Source organism: Micropterus salmoides, unplaced genomic scaffold (assembly GCF_014851395.1).
Source record: "Micropterus salmoides isolate LMB-PRFRI ecotype aquatic unplaced genomic scaffold, ASM1485139v1 Ms_hic_scaffold_20, whole genome shotgun sequence".
Classification (NCBI taxonomy): Eukaryota; Metazoa; Chordata; class Actinopteri; order Centrarchiformes; family Centrarchidae; genus Micropterus; species Micropterus salmoides.
Window position 1 is genome coordinate 2,555,143 of NW_024041151.1, and position 15,782 is coordinate 2,570,924.

General features: G+C 42.0%; 1 protein-coding gene across 1 annotated transcript; it reads right to left on the minus strand.

Annotated features, from left to right (window-relative positions):
- Nucleotides 1-122: 122 nt before the first annotated feature.
- On the minus strand, nucleotides 123-15,164 carry LOC119914639 (NLR family CARD domain-containing protein 3-like). The gene is made up of 2 exons (XM_038734066.1): nucleotides 14,508-15,164; nucleotides 123-290 (listed from the first exon to the last, which is right to left on the minus strand). The coding sequence occupies exon 1, from the start codon at nucleotides 15,036-15,038 to the stop codon at nucleotides 14,577-14,579; it is 462 nt and encodes a 153-aa protein (XP_038589994.1). The 5' UTR covers nucleotides 15,039-15,164; the 3' UTR covers nucleotides 123-290; nucleotides 14,508-14,576.
- Between the last annotated feature and the right edge of the window lie 618 nt (nucleotides 15,165-15,782).

A 15,782-nucleotide genomic window follows, 5' to 3' on the forward strand; every position in this document is an offset into this window, starting at 1 on the left:
TCATACTGGCAAACATTTAAAATGAGTTGAATGAAACTGAAGGAAATTTAAAACTTCTGTTATGTATTTAAATTTGGTAGATAAACACTGGACAAGATCAGAATACATGAACTGACCTCAGAGTCTCCAGTCTACAGTGTGGACTCTCCAGTCCAGCAGACAGCAGCTTCACTGCTGAATCCTGCAGCTTGTTGTCACTCAGGTGCAGCTCTCTCAGATGGGAGGGGCTGGACTTCAGAGCTGAGGCCACAACTTCGATGTGAGTCTCTGAGAGTCCACAGCCATAAAGTCTGTGATGACAAAGAACATAAAATCTTTATCATAAAAACAGACATTTTGCATCACAAAGCACATTAATATGAGTGGCTGCAGCCCAGCTGATCAGCTGGTTAGCCATCGATTCCAAGGTTTGTGGTTTGAAACTTGAGCTCTTGTCAACAGGTCAAAGTGTCCTTGAACATAATGAACCACAAACTACTAATTTGGATAAAAATGTAATGTGAACATGTCATATTGTGATTAACAGGGTGCTGTGATTTGTGTTTGTAAAGACTGAATTATTAACCTTTTAAGGGTAATAATTTATCTCCAGTGGAGTTCAGCTGTTTAATAGCATCAGTTCTTCTCTGAGCTTGGTGATGTGATGACCCTGGGGTTGTCTGTTGTGTTCTGCTGGTTTGGTGTTTGTGAGTTCCAGGCTGTCTATGGGCGGAGCCAAGGCCAGGGTCATCAGAAGATGTGGCTCAACTGTTCAGCCTGGCTGAGATGTATTTAAGATGGCTGCCAACTCAACCTACTCTCTCGCTCTATTGATTCCCACGGCACCATGCATTACCCCTGGGACACGCTAGCTCGTCAGTTTTGACTTATAATGTAGCTTTTCTTTTTATCAATATCATTTATTTATATAGCACACTTAAAACAACCAAGGTTGGCCAAGGTGCTTCACAGGTAAAATACAACAACAAGACACTACTCACACAGTAAGAGTACAGCAATGAAACATAATATTCAATTCAATTTTATTTATATAGCGCCAATTCACAACAACAGTTATCTCTGAGCACTTTTCATAAAAGAGCAGGTCTAGACCGTACTCCATGATATTATTTACAGAAGCCCAACAGTTCCCACCAAGAGCAGCACTAGGAGACAGAGGCAAGGAAAGACTTCCTTTTAAGAGGCAGAAACCTCGAGCAGAACCATGGCTCAGGGTGGGCGGCCATCTGCCTCCACCGGTTGGGGGTAATATACAGTATACGATATACAGTATAGTGATATTAAAATTGCCAGGAATAATAACAGACTTAACTCGAAGGAAAAGCCAAAAAGAGCCATGTGTTTTTAACAATGATTTAAAACGTTCGAGAGTTGGGGCGGTTCTGATGTGGACTGGCAGGTTGTTCCACAGGTTAGGGGCAGCTACACTAAAGGCTCGATCACCTCTGGTTTTAAGTCTGCTTCTGGGTACATCCAGGAGAAGGAGATTGGTGGATCTCTGCACTCTAGCTGCAGTATGAACGTGAAGAAGCTCCGTTAAGTACAATGGAGCCAATCCATTAAGGCATTTAAAAGTTAAAGTAAGATTTTAAAATCACCCTGTAATGAACAGGAAGCCAGTGGAGAGAGCGCAGCACAGGTGTGATGTGGTCCCTCTTCTTCTTTCCTGTCAGGAGGCGGGCAGCAGCATTTTGGACTAACTGCAGGCGCTGAATCGATGACTTGTTTAAGCCCACATATAAAGAATTGCTATTGTCAAGGTGGGAAGTTATGAAGGCATTTATCACCCTCTCCAAATTTTTAGGAGGGAGATAGGCCTTAACCTTGGCTATAGTTCTCAACTGGAAAAAGCAGGATCTAACAGTGGCGGATATCTGTTTATCAAATTTAAATGCACTATTCAATACAACACCAAGACTCCTCACAGTCGACCGGCAGTTTGAAGTTAAAGGGCCGAGAGAATCTACATCAAGCAGTTCAGGGTGTCCAAACACTATGATCTCTGTCTTGTATCTGTTTAGGTTGAGGAAATTTAGGTTCATCCACGTTTTGATGTCTTTCCTACAGTCAAGCACGGGCTGCAGTGAGCCCTTTGCTTTTACATTCAGGAGCAAATAAATTTGAATATCATCTGCAAAACATACCTCTCAAAGATGGAGGCCAGGGGCAGCATATACAAAGAAAATAAGATGGGGCCTAAGACAGAACCTTGAGGGACACCGCAGGTAAATGGGGCGCTCTCAGAGGAATAATCACCAAGGTGGACAGAGAAGCTCCTATCGGTTAGATAGGATTGAAACCACCTAAGTGCAGTACCTTTGATTCCCACACAATTTTCCAACCGTGACAAGAAGATTGAGTGGTCAACAGTGTCAAAGGCAGCAGTGAGGTCTAAGAGCACTACGACGGCAGGACTCCTGAGTCAACAGTTAAAATCAAGTCATTAAAAACTCTTAAAAGTGCCGCTTCAGTGCTGTGACGGGGTTTAAAGCCGGACTGGAACTTTTCTTAAAATTATTATTAATTAAAATGTTTGCAGCTGGGTAAAACTACTTTCTCCAGGACTTTAGATAAGAAAGACAGTTTAGAGATGGGCCTGAAGTTAGAGAGAACAGAGGGATCGAGATTTACCTTTTTTAGCAATGACAAAAATACATGGTCATCATGCAACGGCATCAAGACTTCTCTAATCAGACTCAGCGATGCTGTCTGAGGGACAATTTGTGGGCCGCAGAGGATGGACCACCTCAGATAGGGAAGATTGATATGGTCAAACCGATCTAGGACTGCAAGGCACATAGGAGGAGCAGATGGATCATGGTAACAGGATGTGGTTACAGAAGATCGAAGAGCAAAAATCTTCTCAACAAAGATTTTATGAAAGAGTCACAGAGGTCAATGTAGGTGTAATAGGTGCAGAGTTTCGGGGATTTGTATGGTGTTAAACAGGTTAAAAATAACCTGTGGCCTGTGACAATTGTTGCAACCAGCTTAGAAATAAATCAGATTCAGCAGATTTACCAGCTCTCCTAGTCAGATATTGCTGTAGGATTTCATATGACACTCTGAGTTTGTCTTTCTTCCACCTTCTCTGAGCTTGCAGACATGCACTGATCGCTCTGGTGGTGTCATTTAACCAGGGCTTTGAAAGTTCTTTAGTGGTTTCATCCTCAAAGGAGCTACAAGATGTTGTGCAGGTGAATTAAAAAACTAATAAGTTCATCAGCACCAGCATCACCTCCATCCAAGTTATAGACCAGAGTCTTTGAAAGCAGCAGAGCTGTGCCGGGGTTGACTGGTAATTACACGACGGCACATGCAGTAGGAGATTTGACCAAAGAACACGGGACTGTAATCGTAAATAAGACAGGGGTGATCCGAAATACATACGTTACAGATTTCATTTACATGAACACACAAGCCATGAGACAGCACAAGGCCTAATGTGTGTCCCTTTACTTGTGTTGGGCGAGACGCCGACTGAGTGAGATTAAAAGAATTAAGAAGATGTAAGAAGTCTTTAACCATAGGTTTGCTTTCACAGCATACATGTAAATTAAAGTCACCACAAATTATAAAGTGGTCGTATTTTAACCCACATTTCGGTGTACGATACACAACTGCACACAGCGTCGGAGAAGAGGCGTTAAATTCAAATAGCTGCAGCTCAAAGCTAGAATAGGTGGCAGATGCAGACAGCCGACACTGGAAGGTGGATTTAAACACAGTGGCAAGTCCTCCACCTTTGCCACTGGTCCGAGGAGAGCTAAAAAATGTACAGTTTGGAGGGAGAAGCTCAGAAAAAGTAGCAGACTCACCAACATGAAGCCAAGTCTCGATCAGCAGCATAAAGTCCAGTTTATGGGATGTAAAAAAAAAATCATTCAGCACAAAAGCTTTGTTGGCCAGTGATCTGACATTAATCAGGGCCATACAAAGAGTTAAATCCAAACTGTCTGGTTTTGAGGCCCGCTGCAGTGTGCGCAGATTAGCCGTATTCACACCACGTCGAGAGTCAGGCCAAAGTTTCCTCACCGACGCTGGATTTCCCTGCCTGGTGTCGGACCCCACCTTGTGTCAGGCTGGGAGGAAGGTGGATCAGCGTCGGAGGAACAGCACCCGAACCAGACGCTGTCACAAAGGCAGCAGAGGCTTGACCCATCGAGAGATGGTAGTAAGTGCTCTGCTGCACTCACTACATTTTTCACTAACCCATACACTCATGAAACTCCTGATAAAACTGATTTTCACGTTTGCCTTGCAGTTTATGTTTAGTTGGTACAATAAAACCATTAAGTTTATGTTTGCGTGAGCTTTCACTTTGTTACAAGCAAGAGCCAACTTGTAACAAATTGGGGCTCGTCCGGGATTCCAACAAGGCGGTATTTCACTTTGTCAATCTAGAGGCAGTAAGTTTATGAATTTGGTTGGTTTTGGGTTACCTTTTGGTCCACATGTTGGTTCTATTCTTGACATAGTTTAAGAAGTTTAAAAGTGTTTTCAACAACAGCAGATAATTGGGTTTTGGCCTTGGCTTCAATTTGACTAGCTGAAAGTATTTAGTAGGCCTTAACCAGGATGAAGTTTGGCAAACAAATTAATGGGTTTGTTTGTTTTATATCCCAGGGTGGGAATAAGCCAGAAATGTTAAAATTGTGCAGGCTAGGTTAATTGAGCAGTTTTTTTTCCTGGTGTGAAACTTTTTAGGGGATTTGGCATGATTTGACATTTTGCCTGTCTTAAAGGTACATGTCCATGACTGTCTAGGTGAGTAACAGCATTGCTGAGGCTTGACCGAGTCATAGGGTTTGTGTTTAAAACACCTGTCGTGGCATGCATGAAGACTAGGGTTGACTATAGTGAGTTGGTATTGCTTACGCAGTTAGTGAGGGGAGAGGTACTCCAAAAGGTAGTTTAAACAATAACTAAATAGCTTTGTCCCAGGTTAACTGTAAAAGGTATGTTTAGTCTGGCTTATTTATGGTTGTTGTTGGTTGTGTGCCCTACTTGATCTGCTGTTTGTGAACAGCAAGGCAGTAATGGGGTAATTTGCAATCAGGTTAGTGGGTCCCTTTTGTCTCTATCTTGTTTGAGGAGTATTGTTCTGGTGTCGTTCTGTTGAAAATATGGCTAATGTGCAGGACTTTATACAATGTCCGAGTATGGAATTGTTAGATAAGTGTGCTAAAGACAAGCTACTGAAAATTGCAGAGTATGACAGAGTCAAATGCATATAAAGTAGACCTTCTAAAGCAGGGTCGCAAGGAGGTCATATTGACAACGTTAAGGGCCCAGTTAGGACAGCTTGAAGTTTTGCCAGCCTTAGCAATCTCTACTAGTTTAAAAGATGACGTGATGGCCACTCAAGAAGATGCCGCTCGTCTGCTGTTGCCAGGCAGGTTAAGTTTTCCTCTGTCAGACTGTGGTGATTTAACTTTTGAATGGAAAAAAGAAATCATGCTCCTGCAGTATCAGCAAGAGAGGGAGCATGAGGATTTTTATGTAGGGGGAAAGAGTGAGTGGGTTTGCAGGATAACTCATTTAGCGGCCGCCAAGCAAGAGTGGGTGGAGCAATGGAGAATCCAGTGGTAAGGTTCTCGCATGACGGAAGAGGTAAAGGAGATCAGTCAAACTTGTAATTTTTAATCACGGTAAAGGTCACTGGAAAATTGACTAAATACAGGCAATGATGATGAGACATGGTCTGTCGTTGCTGAAATGTGCTCATTTATGAGAAAAAGCAGCGGAGCATGCGCTTTTGATTACAGTCATTGGGTAAACCTGTCTCACAGCCTGTTGAGAAACTGCTGCTTCAGCCACTTTGGTTTACAAACCATATTACTCAAACAGCAAAGAAAGTCCTTTTCAAAAGAGGAAAACTACAGATATAATCTCAAATTATGAAGCATAAAATCAAAAAAATACCTTCACACATGTGATCACACTCTAGTGAGCACCACATGTGCTGCTGTTTTCCAGTGTAATCGAGAATTGGGGGGGGCCATAAAGCCTACCACCTCTGGTGAAGTTGAGATAAGGACTATGCATGACTATTAAAATGACAATATTAGGACTTCCGGTCCGCCTCCATTATGGCAGCAGCATAAAAACTGAGCTCCCTGACTTTTCAACGCCCTATTCACTGGTCAGGAGGCATTTGGCCTACAGGTTAAATACAAATTAAAAAGGGCGATGAGTATGCCGAGATTCAAATTAGGAAGAAAGTCTCAAAAACCCGAGTTAAGCGTCAGTGGAAGTCACAATTAGATACATTAGCATCAGAGCTAACAGATCCCGGGAAGATACCAGAATCAGTGAGCGCGAGCCGCAGCGGCCAGGGTGAAGAGGCACGTGCCACGCAAAGCATGGCAAGCCTGGAGACGATACTTTGTGAATTGCGAGATTTTCGTCGCGAAAACGCAGACATTCTAAACGAAATTCAGGAAGACATCAGGGTGGCAAATAACAGGATCGATAATGCCAAGAGGCGGATAATGGAAGCAGAGGAGCGTTTGCAGTGCATTGAGGAGGCTACACTTGAACTCCTGGGGCTACAGAAACGGCTTGAAAACAGACTGGTGGATCAGGAGGGACACTCGAAGAGAGAAAACATCAGGATTCAGGGTTGTGAAGGAGGGAGTGGAGGACAATGCTGGGTCAATGATGGATTTTATTGATAATCTCCTGAGAGAAAAGCTGGAGTTGCCACAATAATTTCACATCCAGATCCAGAGAGCCCACCAGGCGCTAGTAATAATAATAATAATCCTTATTTGTAGAGCACTTTTCAAAAACAAGTTACAAAGTGCTTTAACAAGTGTAAAGAATAATACAAAAAAAAGATAAGAGCATGAAAATTTAATATAAAATTAGTAAAATAGAATAAAATAAAAGGGATAAAATAAAGTCAAATAAGATCGGGAAAGCCCTCCTATAAAAGTATGTTTTAAGAAGGGACTTAAAAGAGTTCACTGACTCAGCCGACCTGATTTCCTCGGGCAGGCTGTTCCAGAGCCTCGGGGCCCTGACAGCAAACGCTCTGTCCCCTTTAGTTTTCAGTCGAGACTCTGGAACAGACAACAGACCTCTGCCCGAGGATCTCAAGGTACGTGCTGGTGCGTATGGGACTAAAAGCTCAGAAATATAACAAGGCGAGAGGCCATGAAGAGCTTTAAGAGTGATCAATAGAATTTTAAAGTCAATTCTAAAACATACTGGGAGCCAGTGTAATGAAGCTAAAATAGGAGTAATGTGGTCATATTTCTTTGTTCTGGTTAAAAGCCTGGCAGCTGAGTTCTGGACAGTCTGGAGTCGATCAATAGATTTTTGGGTTAAACAGGTGAAAAGGCTGTTGCAATAATCCAGGCGTGATGAGATGAAGGCGTGTAAAATGGTCTCGGTGTCCTTAAAAGTTAACATAGATCGAATTTTAGCTATATTTCTAAGTTGATAAAAACATGATTGAACAAGCTTTGTGGTGTGCTGCTCGAAATTTAAATTACTATCAAACCAAACACCAAGGTTCTTTGCCACAGGCTTAATGTGATTTACTAGGGAACCAGCAGATGGCAGTATTTGATTTGCCATCTGCTGGGACCCGATGACCAGGATTTCTGTTTTGTCTGAGTTCAGCTGGAGGAAATTATTTGACATCCATTTTTTAACTTCACAAAGGCAGTTGTTAAGTGAACTCAGCATTCCAGGGTCTGTGGATCTGACGGGCAAGTATATTTGTGTGTCATCAGCATAAATATGAAAAGAAATGCCATGTTTATGGATAATATGTCCAAGGGGAAGCAGATACAAGGAAAACAAAATGGGTCCTAAGACCGACCCCTGAGGCACACCATATTTAACTGGACAGAATGAAGAGACATAGTTGTTTACAGACACGCAAAACTTCCTATTTGACAGGTAGGATGAAAACCATTCTAGAGCAGTACCAGAGATCCCCACCCAGTGCCTCAGTCTGTCTAACATGATGTTGTGATCAATGGTGTCAAAAGCAGCGCTAAGGTCCAGGAGTACAAGGACTGAGCACATACCTTCATCAGCAGACATTAAAAGGTCATTGGTGACTTTAAGCAGGGCAGTCTCAGTGCTGTGGTACTTCCTAAAACCAGACTGAAACTTTTCAAATATTTTGTTATTTTCCAGCACAGTGAGCAGCTGTTTGGAACAATTCTTTCTAGAATCTTTGCAATAAAAGGCAGTTTTGAAATTGGTCTAAAATTTTGTGGGAGGGAGGGATCTAAACCAGGTTTCTTTAAAAGTGGGTTCACGCAAGCCGTTTTAAAATAATCAGGGACACAACCAGTAGATAGGGAGCTGTTGAAAACAGAGATCCAATGGGGCCCAACAGAATCTATTACTTTAGTAAAATTTTTTTAGGTATTATCAAGTGGGCTGGAGGACACTCTCATTTGTGATACTGTTTTTAAAAGCTCAGACAAGTCGATGGGATAAAACTGGTTAAAACTCTGTTGTTGCTGGTGAGGAACCTCTGAGTAAGAGGCCACGGGGGTAATAGAGGCTCTGATTGACACCACCTTATTGGTAAAATAAGAGAAAAACAATTCACAGTCATCATTACTTCCAGCTGAGGCACAAGGAGGGGTTGGGTTTACCAGCTGATCCACAGTCTTAAACAGAAACCTGGGATTGTGTTTATGTGTAGTAATGAGTTCAGAAAAATAGTGTGTTCTCGCATCCTTAACCATGTTATTGTAGTTAATTAATAAATCCTTCAGACTGAGGTAATGGACTTGGAGATTGGATTTTTTCCATCTGCGCTCTGCTTTCCTGCATTCCCTTTTTAGGCTGCGAATGCTGTCATTTATCCAGGGTTGCTTACTAGCTTTAGACGTAGGCCTAACCTTTAGAGGAGCAGTAATATTTAGTGACGACAAGCAGATATGATTGAAGTGATCGACCAGATTGTTGGTGTTGGAATCAGACAGGTGTTGGCTTTGGCTCTGAAAGAATGCGCAAAACTTTGAAACACTTTGTTCATTAAAGATGCGACAACACACGGAGCTTGGTGAGGCGGCATGAGTAACAGGAGAATTGCAGCTAAAAACAACACATCTGTGGTCAGATATGGTCATGTCCACTAATTCCACAGAGGAAATGCTGACACCCAGGGTAAAAACCAAGTCCAGTGTATGACCACGGTTATGTGTTTGCCCTTTGACATGTTGTTTGAAGTTAAAAGAAGTGGCCATATTTAAAAAGTCAGTTGCATTAACATTGGTGGGGTCATCAACATGAATATTAAAATCACCACAAAGAACAATTCTGTCATAATTTAAAACCAGAACCACAGCGTACTTGATAACATTTAAAATTAGTACCATGCCCCCCTCCCGATTCCCCACCGAGATCCATAGTGGTAAGATTCATGACTTTCAGAAACAAAGAAGAGATAATAAAGGTAGCATGGCAGAAAAGAGACTTTGTGCACGATCGGAATAAGGTGTTTTTGGATCATGGCTACGCACCGGAGATATTGAGAAAGCAGAATGAGTGTACGGAGGCAAAGAAAGTTTTGAGGGAGAAGAAAATACACTTCCAAACACTGTTCCCGGCAAAATTACGGGTGTTCTACGAGGGAGAAATCTGCGTGTACAATACGGCTGAAGAGGCAACCAAGGACATGGCAAGGAGAGGGCTACAGGTGACAATGGTGAAAACTACAGAGAGTGGACCAGAAAAGATCAAGCACTTAACTTGGCAGGCCAGCAGGGCAAAAAAACATTAGGGAGGAACTAAAACCACATCAGATGGACTTTGGATTGAAAGACAGGAGTTAGTTTCTGTAAAAAAAATACCTGTTTCTTATATTGCCTTAAGCAAAATTGGATTATTAAAAAAAAAAAAAAGGTGACTTCCTCTATGTGATCTATCTATCATATATATATATATAAAGTTGTAGAGGTTTATGTTTTTTTAATAGCTCCTTAGTTTCTATTTTTATAAGATTGTTTTCTGAGCTGTTGGACACATGGACAATGCTGACTACAGCATAGAGGTCCCACTTCCCCTAGGAGGAAGGGCCTATCCCTCAGAGCGGACTAGATATCAGGACTCAGCTAGGGTCAAAATACAGACCCCAAACAAGGAAGTTTTCTGGTTAATCACTAGTTCATCAGTGATTGTTGTTGTGTTTGGATATTTAATGTTTAGGGTAGTTTGCCAGTTTTGTAGCAAAAGGGGTAAACATAGGAGGGACGAGGTGGAAGATCAGTTAATATGGCAACCCAGAAAAAATTTAAAATATTGAAAATAGCATCATATAATGTGAATGGGATACTCAACCCAATTAAAAGACCCAAGATACTAGGTAAAATGAAGAAAGAAGAGGTGGGAGATCCACCTGTCAGACAGGGAGCATGAAAAGCTTAAAAGAAATGGATTTAATCAAGTATTTTCCTCATCTTATAGGACAGGTCATAGGAGGAGTGGCCATTGCAATATCAGGCCACCAGAGTCAGACTGGACATTTTACAGACAAATGTTTGACTTGATGATATCAGAGGGGGAAGGTATCCTGATTTGACACGGAGACCTAAATCTTCGACTAAACCCTCGGCCAGTGGGATACAGAAGTCCTCTGTTAGCAAAAAGTTCAGAGGGCTACTGGCAGAGTTGGGAGTACTATTATTCATTTAGCTGACGCTTTTATCCAAAGCGACTTACAATTGCTATACTGCTAAGGGACACAATGGTGGATGGGTCACAGTGGGGGATTGAAGCCGGGTCTCACACCACAGGCAGGCATCTTATCCATTGCGCCATCCAAAAAGCAAATGGCAATTAATAATATTTATTAAATCAGGGATTCATCTACTAATATGACAAAATATAAGACAGAAGAGATACATAAATGTTTTTAAGGTACTACAAAAATCTTTACTCTCAACCAGACATAAATAATAGGAATCAGAGACTTATTGCTAGACTCTTTAAATTCGCCACGGGTAACTGATGACCATAACTCAACTCTGACCAAGGAAATATTGACTGAAGAAATCAACTCAGCAATATCAAAGCTGAAGACCAACAAGTCTCCAGGCCTTGAGTTCTAAAGTGCTTCGGGAACCATTAATACCCCTGCTAAAAAATGCATTTAACTGGGGGACAAAAATAGGAGAAATCCCAAACTCTTGTAGGTGAGCCTTCATTTAAGTTCTTGCAAAAGAAGGAAAGGACATATTGGAATCTTCAAATTATAGACCAGTGAGTGTTCTTAACCAAGACTGCAGACTATTCACTGCCATCCTAGCCAGACGTTTAGAAACAATTCTGCCAGATATAATTCATCAAGACCAGATGGGGATTTAGAAAACATAGGACAATATTCGGTGCACATTACATGTAATGCAAAACATTATCAAATAAAAGGTTAGAAGCAATACTAGTGGGATTGGATGCAGAAAAGGCATTTGACTCCGTCAGGTGGGATTTCCTGTATATGGTGCCGAAACGATTTGGTCTTCATGAAATATTTGTCAAAACCATTCAATCTCTTTATATTAAACCCACAACAAGGATCAAAATCAATGTAAATCTGTCAAACCCTTTCATATTAGAACATGGATAGCGTCAAGGCTGCTCAATTAGCCCTCTCCTCTGCGATTTATTTGGAACCCCTGAGCCAATGGATAAAACAAAATAAAGATATACAAAGGTATAGACAGAGGGGGGTGAACAGAAAATAGCATTATTCGCTGATGATGTAATAATATACCTGACACAACCCACTGAGTCTCTTCCAGCACTCATGTCAACACTTTGGCTTATTATCAGGCTATAAATTGAATGTGAAGAAGATACAGGTCCTCACATTCAACTATGTTCCGGACAGGGCTGCTAGAGAAGACTTTTTGGGAGTGACTTTTTGGGAGTGACTCTACCTCGAGACTTATCTCAACTGAAATCTATAAATTGTGATCCATTATTTTCAAGAATGAAATCAGATATTGTAAGATGGAACTTAATCCTATTCAGAAGCTTAGTTGCAAGGGTAGAAGCAATCAAAATGAATGTTCTCCCAATGTGACAATGCTGAATAGAATCAATAAAAGGTTAATGGGGAAAAAATGACAATATTAACCTTGTCCAGAGACTAACCTCATCCTGAACCAGGCTGTGAGGTCCTCAGCAGCAATAAACTAAACAAACTCTAAACTGACCCCCCACACACCAAGACCAAAGCGCTCTCTCTGGGTTTTTCCTGGCTCGGAATGGGCCTTTGGGGGGGGGGGGGGGGGGACTCTGCGCGACAGTAAGCATGGCCGGTATGCGTACAGTAAAAGCACCTTATGACTGAAATATGTGCATTTTCTTGTAATTTGACCATTTGATAAACAAAATATATCCACAACCTGGAGGAATAAAGGTATAAAAGTAAAGTATAATGTTAGTATAATAATATACAGTATTTACAGGTTACACTTGATTTGGATAATTTGCTTTACAAATAAAACCTCTCTCTGATATTAGCCTACACCACTGTGGTTAAGGTTTGATTAGTGTTAATGTTAGTGTATTCATTATAATTTCAGATCACAGTAGGCTATAGGCTACTATAGCTTACTATTAGTAGCCGAATATTAATTCCAGTTGGACAAAACAGTAGTTTCATTTTTGTGGGTTGTTTTCAGTGGTTTAATTATTGTGCAAGACAAATGCTCTACTTGGTGGTCAGATTCTCATTTGTTTATGCAAAGTAGCCTACTAACTCGCCAGTAATAAAAAATGTGCATACAGAACGACGAGTTCTGCATTTCTAAAGTTTGCTGTAGTGCCTCAACCTTTTTTTAATGTCCCGCCTACTCCAGGCTGTGATTGGTTGGTTCGCGAAAAACGACTTTAACGAGCAGCTATGCACACGGCTGCACATAGTGCCCAGAAAACCTGATCTGGAGAGGGCATAGAGGGGAGCGTAAAATGTAAAAGTGACAGTAACTGTGAATACCGGCACAAACGGCTTTTATATTGTGAGAAATAACCGGAAGTCATCTCTCCCAGTAGCACGAGCTCAGCTTCGTAGCGGAGTGTTCATGCGCAGTCAAACCAGCGCAGCAGCTATTAATCCAGCACTGCTGCATGGGTAAAAAAAACAAAACAAACAGCGCTGTGGATGAGAGGTGAGGTGACTGCTGGAAGTCAAGACGTCATGTTTAAGTTTATGTTCTGCTTGCTCAACAGTTGTTTGATAAATGGCTATTAAAACAAATTCAGAGAATATTTCTCACATTAAGCTTTAAAAACACTATCAGTGAACATTACTAAAGTAGCTTTGGAATTTACCAGTTTACAGACCAGTCCATTCAAATCCTACCAGAGAGAGAGACACAGAGAGAGAGCTTCCTTACTGTTTCTAAATCAAACTCATTTCTAATGTAGCAAAACACATGAAGAGACATTCATTGTTGGAACTAAACTATGTAAAGTGGCACCTTTTATTTAATGAGGATGGAGAGGGGGATGTCCTGTTCACTCTTCAAGAGAGAGGATGGCCTCCCCTCACATCCTCTCAAATCAAACAATAATTATAGTAGGACTGTCCCCGACTAAGGATTTACATAGTTGAATCACAATCGTCAAGTCCTGCCTATAATGCGAGTCGGGGGGGGGGGGCTTTAATCTTGAGAAGCTGCAGTCTCTATTCATTCAACTTACACTGTAAATTTCCAGCTGAGGCTTTTTGAAGACCCTTTTCTCTGTCTTTCTCGCCTACCATTCACCGGAGTTTTGCTGCATTCCTCGCTGCCGACAACTACACGCATCTCGCGGTTCCTCACGGGTCTATTTCAAGTTGCGGCTATTTAAAAATGATATTTTCTTTGTGTGGTTCAGCAACGGTGATAAATTATCCGAAAGTCCCGCGAGGTGCGGACAACTCGGCTGCTCTGCTCCGTCTCTTCAGCAGGTGTTCGTCCACTGCCACTACACGCATACACGCTACTACACATGCGCACTGACGACCCAGGGTTAGGGTTACAATTTTTGATTTATTCACACACTTGTATAAACTGTGAAAATGAACAGAACAGTCCTTCATAGGTAATAGCTTAGAAATAAATAATAAAGAATAATAAAGAATAGCAATGCAGTGCAGACACTGGATCACTTTAAAATAAAAAGACTGCAGTGATAAAATGATGACTGTCAAAACATTTTCAGCACAAACTCTTAATCCTCAAGTTTTCCTGCTGGGTTTGTATCAAACCTCCATCACCCAAAGAAAGATAGAAGATGATAGAAGATACTTGTGTCACTAACTTGATGGACAGAAACACAGAAATGATGTTTGTAGACATTTGGAGTTTAACACATGTAGAATTATTTCAATAAGCAGGTTAATACTAGTTTAGGAAACTTTTATAGTGTGTGTGTGTGTGTGTGTGTGTGTGTGTGTGTGTGTGTGTGTGTGTTTACTGTAATACTAATGCTTCAGCTTTATGTTGCTTTACAGTGCTGATAATCATATGTGGACTTACCGAGCCTTTCTGCAGTTCCTCACAGCTGGAATCAGTCTCAGTCGTCCCTCCACTGATGTGTTGTATTCTTCAGGTCCAACTCATCCAGAACCTCTCTGACATCTGCAGCATGTAGGCCAGAGCTGAGCAGTGGATCTCTGAGAGTTTCTTCTCTGATCTGTTCTCTGACTTCAGGAACTCTTGGATCTCCTGATTTACTGAGTGGTCGTTTATCTCCGTCAGACAGTGGAAGATGTTGATGCTTCTGTCAGGAGAGATCTTTGTCCTCTTTCTTTTCAGATTCTTGATGGCTCTCTGGATGATTTCTGGACTGTTGTCTGTCTGATCCAGCAGGCCTCCTAAGAGTCTCTGGTTGGACTCTAGAGAGAGGCCATGAAGGAAGCGAACAAACAGGTCCAGGTGGCCATTTTTACTCTCAAGGGATTTCTCCATTGCTTCCATCAAAAAGACATCGAGGGTTGAATCAACAGGTTTTTTCCCCAGGAAGTCCTTCAGTCTCTTTGTGTTGATGCTGGTGTAACAGTAGAACATGTAGACTGCAGCCAGAAACTCCTGAACGCTCAGATGAACAAAGCAGTAGACTGTTTTCTGGAAGATCACACTCTCTCTTTTGAAGATCTCTGTACAAACTCCTGAGTACACCGAGGCCTCTGTGACATCAAGACCACACTGCTCCAGGTCTTCTTGGTAGAACATGATGTTTCCTTTCTCCAGCTGTTCAAACGCCAGCCTCCCCAGCTTCAGAAGAACCTCCTGTCAGCCTCCGTCAGCTCCTGTGGACTCGTCTCATGTCCCTCATCGTACTTGTGCTTCTTCCTCTTTGTCTGAACCAGCAGGAAGTGTGAGTACAGGTCAGTCAGGGTCTTGGGCAGCTCTCCTCTCTGCTCTGTAGTCAACATGTGCTCCAGAACTGTAGCAGTGATCCAGCAGAAGACTGGGATTAGACACATGATGTGGAGGCTCCTGGAGGTCTTGATGTGTGAGATGATTCTGCTGGACAGCTCTTCATCACTGACTCTCCTCCTGAAGTACTCCTCCTTCTGGGCGTCAGTGAAGCCTCGTACTTCTGTTACCCTGCCAACACATGAAGGAGGGACTGATTGGCCGCCGCAGGTCGGGAAGTTATCCAGACCAGAGCCGAGGGAAGCAGATTCCCCTTGATGAGGTTTGTCAGCAGCAGGTTGACTGATGACTTCTGTGTGACATCAGACACGACCTTCTTGTTGTTGAAGTTTAATGAAAGTCTGCTTTCATCCAGGCCGTCAAAGATGAACA